The sequence below is a fragment of the Pteropus medius genome, unplaced genomic scaffold (genome assembly GCF_902729225.1).
Source record: "Pteropus medius unplaced genomic scaffold, Ma_sr-lr_union100, whole genome shotgun sequence".
Taxonomy (NCBI): Eukaryota; Metazoa; Chordata; class Mammalia; order Chiroptera; family Pteropodidae; genus Pteropus; species Pteropus medius.
The window spans coordinates 3,526,380-3,539,452 of NW_024349796.1; the positions used below are offsets into that span (position 1 = coordinate 3,526,380).

Consider the following 13,073-nt stretch of genomic DNA (forward strand, 5'->3'; position numbering starts at 1 on the left):
GGAGCTGGGGGCAAAGACATATATATTTTGTATTATTTCACAAAGACGAATGTATTGGAAACAGTAAGCCATCCAAATTTGTCGCTCATGATAGTAAATTCTCGATTACAGAGAATACCCAAAGAATTAAACTGGTATTATATGAAAATGTTTTAGTTCTCTTCTGAAAGTTATTCATTGTTCTTTCTCTAATCTTAAATAATTAACGTAACTCCTCTGTGATTTTTATGCCTGTATCCAAATTTGTATTTAAAGTTGATTTAATATATCTTAGTTTTTTCTGTGATTTATTTTAGGATCTAGAAGAAGAACGCTATTTATCTGTGGACAGTTCTCATACTTGCTTTCTGTGGTATTATAAAGTTAGGTAAGTAATGCAATATTGAATACAGAAGTAATTAATGCTTTTTAACAGGATTTAGCTTTCATTTTAATTAACCACAAATGGATTATCTGCGTTATAGATTCCATATAATCTTTCATTCGCCAATCAAGATATCCTCAAATATACTGACAAACTAATATTTCAGAGCAAATAATAATAATAGCAACCACAATTTAAACATATACTGGCTTCTACATGTTCATACTTTATGTAAATTATCTCTCAGTTTTCATAATCGTCACACAAATGTAAGTATTATTATCCTTATTTTATAAATGAGGAAATGTAAGCTTGGATGGATTAAATAGTTTGGACAAAAACGCACAGCCACTAAAAGATAACATTGGGATTTGACTCTGGTTTTTCAGACCACAAGGCTCTTTTATTCCCATTATATATTTTATATTCCCAAAGGATTCTCTTTGTCCTGGATAGCTCTTCAAACCCATTGTAACATGAGATCAAATGAATATAACTAAGAAAGGAAAATTGGTAGGAGAAAAAAATAATTAACTGCGTTATAAAATCATTTGATAAGTAAAAAAGTCAATGGATTCGAATATTTTTAGTATCATGATTGAGGCAGTAGCCTAAGCACTGTATCGGCTACAAAGCCCTGTCTTTTGTGGCCCCGGCCCTCTAGATGACTGTAATGTACCTGTTTCTTTTTATCTACTAACATCCCTTCCTTTGGGAGAACTATCCATCATTCTGTGACGAAATTGTTAATTCCGTGTGATTTATACAGTACTAACTCTACAACCCTACATTTCACGGGCCATAGTGATTAGCTCAGGACTGGCACATGACTCAGGCAGAACCAATCAGGATACTCATGTCGTCAATAAAGCATGGTTGTTACTGATAGTTTCATTGTCCTGGTTCACATGGTCCCTTAAAGTCATGTGACCCTCAGTTTGTTTATCCATTCTTCTTTTGTTGCACATTTGAGTTTTCCTAGTTTGGGGCTTTTACGAAAACAACTGCTATATATATTTTAGAACGAGTCTTTTTGCAGACATAGATTTTCATTTCTCTTAGTTTGTAAATATTTGGGGTAGGATTTCTGGATCATGAGATAGGCAAACATTAAACTTTGTAGGAAGAAAAAATCATTTTCCAAAGCAACTGATTACTGGCAATGTATGAGCGTTCCAATTACTCCATATTTTTGCAGATGTTTAGTATTGTCATAGTGGGAATCAAATGGTATGTCGTGTGGTTTTAATTTTCATCTCCTTAATGATGAATGATATTGAGTCCTTTTTCATGAACTCATTGACCACTCCTGTATAGTGTTTTGTAAAGTATCTGTTTAAGTTTTTTTATACCTAGTTTTTAATTGGATTGTTTGTCTTTTTACTATTGATTTGTAGTATTTCTTTGAACAAGTCTTATGTCAGATATATGTATTGTGAATATTGTCATTCAGTGTATGGCTTAGCTTTTCATTTTCTTAATGGTGTTTTTTAATAAACAGAAGTTTTAATTTTAAGTGAAAATCTCTTTATATATTTTCCTTGTTATGGTTAATACTTTTTAAGTCTTACCTAAGAAATCTTTGCCTACTTGAAAGATGTGAAAATATTCTCCTGTGTTTCCTTATAGAAGCTTTGTCATTTTAACTTATACATTTAGATCTATTAACTGTTGGGGTGACTTAGCTTCATGAACTTGGATGTCCAAATCCCTCCCCAGATTTGAGAAGTTCTCAGCCATTTTATTTTTAATTAGGTTTCTTCCCCTTTCGTCCTCTCTTCTTCTTCTGTGACTCCAATGATGAATAGATTGTTTTTCTTAATGGTTTCTTGTAAGTCCTTAGGCTTTTGTCATGTCTTTTTATTCTTTTTTTTTTTTTTTTTTTGCTTTTCTGACTGGATCTTTTCAAATAGCTGTCTTTGAGTTCACTGATTGTTTCTTCTGCTTGGTCCAGTCTGATATTGAAGCTCTCTTGTAAATTCTTAAGTAGAGTCATTTTATTCCTCAGCTCCAAAATTTCTGTTTGTTTCTTTTTTGTGTTTTCTTTCTGTTAATGCTCCTATTTTGTTCTTGTATTATTTTCCTGATTTTGTTAAATTATTTATCTTTGTTCTCTTGTAGCTCTCTGAGCATCTGAAGAACTGTTATTCTGAATTCTTTGTCAGGCTATTCATGTATCTCTTTTTGGGGGGGTCCGTTACTGGAAGTTTACTGTGTTCCTTCTGTGGTGTCATGTTACCCTGATACTTCATGGTCCCTGTAGCCTTGCTGAGTACCTGCACATTTGAAGAAGCACCCACTTCTTCCAGACTTCATAGACTCACTTCACTAAAGAAAGACCTTCATCTAAGTAGGAACATGCTGGAGCATGCTGTGACCCCAGGTCTACTGGTGTAGGGTACCAACTACAGGGGTATATGGTGGCTCTGTACCCAGCTTAGGCCACTGGAGTCCACAATATGGACAACTGCATGGTTTTTGGTGAGGGCTGTGCAGGATCCACAGTGATGGCAAAGGCTGATAGGGTCTTCAGTGGTGCCTTCAGGTCCAGTGGCTAGGGACCACAGCAGGCAGCGGTGGTCCAAGCCAGTGGTGTGCACACACTAAGCAGTGGGGTCAGCTGTAGGTGCCTGTGTACTGGCAGGGGAGGGTTGCAGACAATCACATAGTGGTGAGGGCCTGGTCCAGTAGCAAGAGACAAGACAACTGCAGACACAGGAGGAAACCCCTGGATGTTGGTTTGCACTCCTGTGGCTGCAGGGTCTCATTATGGGTACGTGTATAGCAGTGGAAGCCGGTGATCTAAGTTGAGCCTGCAGAGTGCAGCTGCAAAGCTGGTGGGGGCTAATTGTAGGTAACCCCAGGAGTGCAAGCCAGTGACAGGAGATAAGGCTGGATCTGGGCCCCCAAGCTATAAGCCATGGGCCCCGACTGTCCAGTGCACTCCTGTGGCTGCAGGATTTCACCATGGGTGTAGGCACAGCCTTGGAGGCCACAGACAGGACTTAGCCAATGGGGTACAAATGCATAGCTGGAATGACTGGCTGCAGATGAGGTCAGCAGTGCAGGCCAGTAACCAGAGGCTGGGTCAAATCCACCTTTGGCAGTCTCTGGGCTGAAACCAAAGCAGGTCCTTTGTGCAGGATCCCGAAAGCCTGAGGAAGCTGGTCACTCACCTCGCTCTCCTCTTCCCAGCGAGAGGAACTCGTTTTCGCCAGGGAGTTCCTTCTGGGCACTGAGCGATGCCAGGCTGGTGGGTGGGGTGGTGCATGCAGATCAAAGCTGTTCGGCCTTCCCTTTTTGTGTGGTTAGTCTCAGGTTTTTTGGTTCCACTCTATTGCTGACATTTCTTAAGTGTCTTTGTTCAGGGATCGCTGTCTAATTGTTGGTCTTTGTTGCAGAGACAGAGGCTGGGTGTCTCCTCTTCCACCGTCTTGGTGACATCAGCCTTTTCTTTCTCTATAATGATTCTTTCCCAGTCTTTTTCCTTTGCTCTTTTGTAATCTGTCCTTGCCTTTAATGTCGGCTCAATCCAGATTTCTCTCCTTGACCCTCTTCTCTTTCTACACTTCAGTCCGTGCACCAGCTCAGGAAAGCCAAGCTAACCGATGAAGACCCAGCAGATGCTGCTAATATTATTTTAACGTGGAAATCAGGTCGTCGCTTTAACATCAACTGATACTATCTCTCTACAAGGTTACTTTTAATAACCTTTTCACTATTAATATATCGACTTCTTTCCTGTGCTTCTGACAAGTAGCCTAACATAAGGTGATACGTATCAGCCCCAGAGCCAGAGATCTGAACTTTGGACACATTCGCCTATCAAGATTTATAGTATTTGTTTTGGGCAGCTTTCGAATATGAGATTAAACATAGGAAATACTATGTTCATTACATGGTTTCAGAAACTCACTTCATACACATTTACTAATTCCCAAAATACTTTCATTTTGTTTTATATCTAATAATGTACGAGGCCCTGTGCAGTAATCAGCAAATGAAAGAACATAGTCCTAAAGCACTGGCTTTTAGAGATTATACAATTTAAAAATACAGATATCTTTAAAATGAAAAAAATCACTTTCCACCAGACAGACAACTAAACATACAAATGAATGTTGTCCTTTCATAAAATTTACATTGAAAGGTTGGTCAATAAAGGATTTGCAGTATTAATTGACTAATTTGTTTTTGACATAAGTTACAACATGTAAACACTATTGATTTTTCATGTGGAATGATAATGTCAGCTTTTTAAAGGTTAATCATGCATCTTTGGCAATGTTAAATTTGTAGTAAGTTAAGGAAGCATGCAGATTCAAGCTTCTCATCCTTCTGTAATGACACAGGAGAATCAATAATTATATTTAATTATAGACATGTAGATTTTATTAATCAGATTTTTTTATCTGTAATAGAACATCAAGAGAATATTCCAAGATGTAAAGACATGCATATTGAAAGTAGAATATTCAAACTAATATTTAGCATGCTGTTCACTAAAATATGATTCTTCTCTTTCCCCACAGAAATTTCATTCACAATTTAACCCAGGTAAAACGTTTTTAAATTCTTGTATATCCTTCATATATCACTACTATATTATTTCTCTTTTATCATCTATATTTACCAGAAGAGGAATTTTCCAAACTAATTTTTCAACAAAATTTGCTTAGAGCAGTGATACTCAAGCTATGGTGTGAGGACTCACAGGGCTCCACAGACCTTTTCAGGAGGCCTGTGCGAGGTCTACACTTTCCCAGCCTCATATCTGTGTGAGGATAGATCCTCCCCATATGCTCCAGCAAAACAGCATATACCAGCACTTTGAATGCAGGAACACAGATGGTAATCCAGTTGTCTTCTGTTAAGCCAGGTATTAAAAAGATTCTGTCATGTAAAATGTGAAACAACTATTCTTCTTCCTATTATTTTGGTTTGGAAAATCATTATTTTTTCATAAAAGTATATTAGTTACGTTAATATATAATGAGTGTATCATAGTTTTTAAAATAAATTAATAAATATCTTTACATAGTCTCAATTTTAATTTGTTGTATAGTAAATATTGATAGATCTAACCCACATAAAACAAAGCTCGGTGGAATTTTCAGTAATTTTTAAGACTATGAAGGGATCTTGGATTAGAGGATAATTAGAAATGTAGTAGATATAATCAAAAATTTTTAAATTGAAATAAGGTGATAATATTTGAAAATTAAAGCTCTATAGATAATTTAATTTTCTAAAAGTGGTGATTTATTAGAAATAAGAGGCAGTAAAATAATAATAATAATAATAATAATAATAATAATAAATAATAATAATAATAAACTTCCTATATTGGATCAAGATGATTGAATGAGCCCATGTGGCTATATGTATTCTTAGTCCAAATCCAACTAACATAGAATTTATTAAGGCTATAAGTATAACAGTGCAAAAAAAAGCAAGAAAGAGCATTATTTATGGTTAAGGAATTTTAATATAGAAAATAGGGAGAAATTTCCAGAAATAGAATACATATTACAGACCCAAATAATGCAGAATGACCTCCATCTCACTCAAAACATACAGAAATGCCTTTAGAAAATATGCGTATGTATAATGCTAGTACAGACTTTTACATTAATATAGATGCATGTGTGCATAGAATTTATAAGGAAGTATGGGAATTTTCTATTTGTCAGAAATAATTAAAGAACTAAAAGCCAAAGCTATAAGATTGAATTCTGAACTGAGTATTAGGCAGAATATAGTCCCTAGTAGACAAGGGGTGATGTTGTAATATGTGTATGCAGATAGAAAGTGACGCCTCCGACCTGTGAAGAGGGCAGAGCTGAAATTAATCTCCCTACATGACACTAGAATTTACAGAAGTTCTGTAAAATGGGAACAAAGCTCCATTCACTGGCTTGGAATGATTGAAAAGAAACGATACATCATTTGGGGGCTGTAAATGCACAAGGAGTTACGGACATGAAGTTTAAGGTGGGAATCCAAGATTAACAGCCCAAGAGGTTGGAGAACCTAGTGCCAGGTAATAAATACAAAAAGGCAAGCAGTGAAACACATAGGGCCCAGGTAGAGGTGATTGCAAAAACCATTTCCATAACCAAGAGTGTACAGGATTCTCCTAGAAAACAAATCCGCTGCAAATAACCTCAAAATAAAAGGCATAAATAAACCACAACAACAACAACAACAACAACAAAGTGCCTGGAATAGACACACACATAAAAATGGAGAAAGTTCTTATTATTCAAAACTAAAGATCAAACTATCTGAAAGATAATTAAATCCACACTGTATCAAAGAGATAAAAGAAGGAATAGAAATAAACAAACAAAAACATGGATTTTTCATAATTATGTAACATTTAGAAATTGAAAAACATCCTATTAAAATGTCTTGAAATGAAACAAAAATAGACATCTAGAATAAAAATTCCATAACAAGTTAAACAGAAGACTAGCTAAAGTTGAGAAAATGGCAGAATTAGCGATTTGGGATGGGAGTCATGCAGAATGCAGCACATAAAAGTGGGAAGAAAGGGACTATCCAAAGAGAAGTAAAGACAAGTAGAGGATAGACTGAGACAACTTATCACACATATAATAATTCCAAAAGCAGAAGAAAATGAATTGGAGATAATATTGAAAGAAAATAATTATGAAGAATCTTTCACCACTGAACACATGAGCTCTCAGCTTGAAAAACTGAACTGATGCAGTAAATAATGGTGAGCACATAAACTATATAATATTCTAATAGATCTAAAGGAGAATTTACAATTGAAACATTTTAATCATTATTAAAATAATTTCACTAATGTAGTGAAATTAAACTTTTAGCCAACAAAAGAATGGAAGATGGAGGGGTATTTCAGTTTGAAATTGTCTAAGTTCCTTATAAATATTCAGGATAGGGATACTGATTAACTGTAGCCTACATTAAATATTCATGTAAAACTTTAAGGCGTTCCATTAAAGTGATAGAAATAAATATGTAACTTCTAAAAAATAGAGTTCTGGAAAAAATTTTTAATGCTAACAATGCAATAAGAGGCAACAAAAATAGAAATGAAATAAAGAGAAATTAAAATATAGGAACACAAAATTAAGATTTTAAGAAATCATGGAAATTATGTCAGTAATCAAAATGTGATTGGATTAAATCTACCTAATAAATGAGAAAACTGCAGAAATCTGATTTTCATAAATGTTACATCATTAAAACAAAGAGTAACAAAAAATTTGTAAAGAAAAGGATGCAAGCGGGTTAATACATCAAAAGGAAACTGGGGTGATGATACGAATATTACATAAAAGATATGTGAAGCCCCAAAGACATTCCTAGGCATAAAGATGCAAAGTATTTCATGATAAAGGGGAAAAGGACAAAGAAGATAAATTACGCACCTAATAATATAGCTTCACCCAATCATAAAGAAGATAGAAAGTTACCCAATTCATTTTCTGAATCTAACACTACTTTAATATCAAAAGTAAGGAAAGAGAAAGAAAAGAAGAGAGGGAGGGAGGAAAGGAAGAAACTGTAGAACAATATACTTATATATATATAAGTGCAAAAATTCTATATAAAATATTAGCAAAAGGAGTCCAGCGATGTATTAAAAAAACAAATTGAAAAGGGACAGTGTCTTCCAGGAGTGTAACATTTGTTCAGGATCAGGACAAAATTCATTTCATCAACATGATAAAGAAGAAAATAAATGATCATATCATACATTTAAAAAGTCAACAGCCATTCCTAATGGAAACACTAAGTAAAATAAGTTTAGAAAAGAACCACTTAATTCTAATAAAAAAAAAAAATTTACTTCCCAAATAACTAAGAGTAATTATTATAAATTATTAAATACTTCTAATTCAATTAAAATCAGGAACTGGACAGATATGCTCACTATCACCATTATTATTTAACACTGTCATGAATATAATAGTGTAAATAGTAAGACAAGAAAAAGAAATGTATAACATTATAAATTTACAACTTTAGTAAAGACTATAAAATACTTAGGAATAAGTTTAACAAGAATGATGCAGGAACTGTATCTAGAACCACTCAAATTTTGTTGAAAGACTTTTAAAAATATCTAGTTCTTTAGCTTTTTAATTGGACTCCAGAGTCCAATTTTTTATTTAAATATATTTTAACATTTATGTGGAATAATAGAATATAATAAGCTATCCTCCTGAAAGAAAATGAAAGTGAGATCCTCATATACCAAAAAACAAATTCCAATTGGCATACAAGATTTAAATGTAAAACAAACAAACAAATATTGGGTTGGGTCGCAGGAGAATCTTAAAGCTGTACCAAGAACCAGAATCAAGGGAAATCTACTTATTTAAGACTGAAAACCAGAATCTACAAATAAAAGTCATAATTAAAAATGTGAAAGTAAAAACTTTCATATCACAAAAGCATCACTAACAAACTTAACAAATAGTTAGGGAAAAAAATTACAACACAGTTGACACTAAACAACTAATCTCTAGTGTTCAAAGAGATAAAATGATGGGGATGTAAATTGGAGCAATCATTTTAAGAAATGGTTATTATCTTACACGTGCTCTGCAACCCAGCAATTCCATTCCTAAGTATATACCCAAAAGAAATTCTTGCACTCATGCTTCAAGAGACATTTTCAAAAATGCTAATAATGGAACTGCTCATAAAATTCATCCCTCTCCTACAGAAAGAACTCAGATGCCCCTTCACAAGAGAATGGGAGAATGTTGTATATTCACATGACAGAATTTTAAATGGCAATGAAAATGAATGAGTTCAGTTATGGGCAATAACGTGAATAAATACTAGTTGTAGAATGTTGAAAGAAAAAAAAAGCAGGTCTTCGGAAGCTATGTGTGGGGTGATCAAGTTCAAAAATAGTCAACAACTAAACTCTGTATTAATAAAAAAAAATAATAAACAGAATTCTGGGCATAAATAGACAGAAAGAGAAGGAATGCATAGGTAAATGAAATGTATTTGTAGGGTTCTAGTTCTTAAGTTGGGCGGGGGTGGGTGTTCCTGGTTTTCATGTTACTAATTTAAGATCTAAACAATTACATAAAGAGGGTCATGCTAATCGTGATAGTCACTCATGAACCAAAGATCGTGATTATTCTTATTCTGTATCTGTGGACCCGAAGCACAAAAAAAAAAAAAAAAAGAGCTCTGATAAATGAAAATGGTAAGAAAAATGTAAAAAAAGCAATGTATACAAAAGCAAATCTAACAAAATGAAAAGGTGCTGAAATTCACTTAATCTTGAGAAAATTCAAATTAACAGTGAAATGTCACACTCATCATACTGGTCCAATTTAAGAGGAGATAACTGTTGCTAGGCAGAATCTGGGCAAAAAAAGTACAACTCGAATTTTGCTGGTAGAAAATGTGAAGAGTCAGAACCCCACTGAATTTTTGGAGAGTAATCTGGAAATACCTATTCAAATTAAAAATATACATATTCTTTGGATCAACAATGCCACTCCTGAGAATCTACTCCATAGAAATAAAGCCTTCAGTACATAAGGCTATATGAAAAAGGATCTGTATTTTGCAGCATTGTAAATAGTGGTAATAAAATAAAACAAAACCGGGGTCATAGTAAATCTCCATCATTAGAGAAACAGATCAGTAAATTAGAGTATAACCACGTCACAGAATGTTATTCAGGCATTACAAGAGTTGACGCTGGAGAATTTCAATGATGTATACTTGAGTGAAAAAAAGAGAATGTGGAAAGTGTAAAATGTGATCCAATTTTGGTTTAAAAAAACTCCTAAAATGCCTCTTTTAAAAAACATGTACGTATGTATTTGTGTATATGTCTGCAAATGCATATCTAGTGTAGATAAAGGTAGTGAAGGGTACATACTGGTTGTTAACTCAAGATATATAGTATGAGAGAGGATTAATATAGGTGAAGGGAATATAAAGGAGAAATAAAAATCTGCAATAAGGAAGGAAGGAAGGAAAATGAAGGAAGAAGGAGGGAGGAGGGAAGGAGGAGGAGGAATAAAGGAAGGAAGGAAGGAAAAGGAAAATGAAAGGAAATAAAAATATTTGAAGGAAGGAAGAAGGAATTAATGGAAGGAAGGAAGGAAGGAAGGAAGGAATATATAGGGACAATATAGAATCTAAGGCAAAATGATCTAATAGGATAAAGAGGAATGCCATATAATTATAAAAGGAATAAAATTTATATATATATGTATATATATATATATATTCATGTAACCACCACACAGATCAAGATATAGAACTTGTATGCGTAGAAATTCTTAAGATAAAAACCTTTTACAAATTATTAAATAAAAGACTAATAATCTAATAGAAAAATGGAAAGAAAACGAGAAAAGAAAATGAACAAATAGTTCACCATAGAGGAAATACAAGTAGCACTTGAACATATGCAAAGATGTTCAAATTTTCTCATAATAAAAGAAATGCATATTAAAATTGCATCAAAGTATCATTTTTCACCCATCAGACTGGGAATATCCACATGTATGACAACGCACTACGTTGGGAAAGCTGCGAGGGAAGAAGAAATCTCACTCATTACTGGAGGAGGGTGCATTAGCAACTGCTGTGGCAAACAATTTAGCAGTAGTTATAAAAGTTACCAATGCACATACTCTATAACTCAACAATTCCACTTTTAGGAATACGCCAAGGTACAAAATGATATACGTACAAAGATGCTCATTAGAGCATTGATTATAATGTTAAAGGATTGGAAACAGGTTTATCAGTAAGTTATTGAATAAATTGGAATAAAATGCAGCGGAAAAATTAATGACTACATAAAATCGCTAAGATATAACTTGAAGCGGGTAATATAATGTTTGAAAAAATGCATATAGCATGCTCGCATTTATATAAAAGGGAGAAAAAGAATAACATCTTTATTATGGGGTGCAGTAGACGGACTTGTGGAAACTGAGTGACAGAGTACAGAATGAGAGAGATGATTTTTGGTATTTTTAATATAATTGGTTTTAACGATGTGAATAAATTGTCTATTCAAAAAATAAATAAATAAACAAGAAAGATAAGAATTAGATCTACATCTGTTGAAATGGCCATGGTGTATCAAGTGATGAAAGCAAGTTACAATTAACATGTAGTGTGCAATTACATTTTTATAAAATGTTATGAGTGTTTTTGTGGAGTGTGTGCTACGTCTATTTGTGAGCGTAAAGAAAGATATATAAGCATTCCTATAAAGTTTTAACATTAGTTACCTCAGGAGTGTACAGGGATGTTATTAACTCTTCCTTCATATATCTTTGGATTGTTTCACTGCTAAAAACAACACATATTGCTTTGAGTTCTTAAAATGGGATAATCAAAATTTTAAAGATAAATAAAAGCATTTTTATGGTTATGTTTGCAACAACTAAAAATCAGATTTGTTCAAAATGTAAAGAAATGCAAACACATTTTATTTTGTAGGTTCTCACTATATGGATATACGATCCAGAAAATGCAGACCCAAATGAGTTGCTACGGAATGCAAATGAACCTTCACTAGTAGGTGGAAACATTATTATCATACATAAAAGTAATATGCTACATTTCCTTTTTAAAGGCTGTAAGTAATTTAAGTGGCCCAGAACTAACTAAATACAGTTTAATTATCCATTAAATTTAGTTTACCCATTACAGTAATTTTGAATTTGTGCTCAAGCTCTACAATTATAAATCTTTCTTTAGAATCCCTTACTAAGCATTCTTGGAATTTTCTATGGACCTTAGTATTCATGTAGAGGCTGACCTTTAAAATGCTCTACAGATGTTCCTTGAGCATCTCTCTTAAAGTCATCTTTCAAAATCTGTCCAGTGTCTTACTGAGTCCTTTGACACTCAGAGACTAATGAATTTCCTAAAGGTGCAACACAATCCTTGATTTGTTACAAATTTACCTCTTTCAAGATTTTTGTCTTCTGTTACAATTAAAATGTATTGAAGAGAAATATAAAATGAGCAGTTTCGATTTCTCGTGGGACTATTAATGAGTCAAGATGTCTTATTTTTTAATGGCATGTTATCGTGACTAATAATCAAATTCACAAGAGGAGGACTAAAACAGAATGACAGCCAATCAATTAATTGTTTTATTTGGCAATCAACTTTAGAGGGTATAAAATAAATTAATGGTAATTAAATAGTTTAAGCATCACTGTTACTTAATTTCTAATCTTCTTAAGTGAAAATATGCACATTTGAACATGATTTGGTCCATGCATACCTAACACTGTTTTTTTTTCTTTCAATTTCCATATTTATTCATCACCATGTCAATTTCCTTAAAACTTTTCTATGTTTCTCCATTGACAACAGCATAGACTCTTGACTCTTAGACTGTTAACAGGGCGCCCGAAACCCTGGATATTCTGTCTGCCACTCTTCTGTGGCCTAAGTGCCCCATGTGTACTGCCTCCAGCTGCAGTACTCTGCTGGCTGCCTGCACTCACCTGCTGTTCCATGCTTCTGTGTCTTTGCTTATGCTGTTCCCTGAATAGCAACTGCTCATTCTCTTTCTTCATCTACTCACATTTTAGGTCTCAAGTGAGGTATCACTGCCTCCAAGATGCCTGCCATGATCAAATCAGGACTTTTTTCACATGCATACTTTGAGGGGATTATTTTAATGCTACAGTTTTGA

At 33.8% G+C, this 13,073-nt stretch overlaps 1 protein-coding gene across 1 annotated transcript in view; it reads left to right on the plus strand.

The window, feature by feature from the left end:
* Positions 1 to 13,073, plus strand: part of CATSPERE (catsper channel auxiliary subunit epsilon) — a 93,065-nt gene that overhangs the window by 7,205 nt on the left and 72,787 nt on the right. Inside the window, exons 5-7 of the mRNA XM_039883628.1 lie at positions 297 to 367; positions 4,897 to 4,921; positions 11,861 to 11,938. Coding sequence (XP_039739562.1) covers positions 297 to 367; positions 4,897 to 4,921; positions 11,861 to 11,938 — 174 coding nt within the window. The remainder of the gene's footprint in view (positions 1 to 296; positions 368 to 4,896; positions 4,922 to 11,860; positions 11,939 to 13,073) is intronic.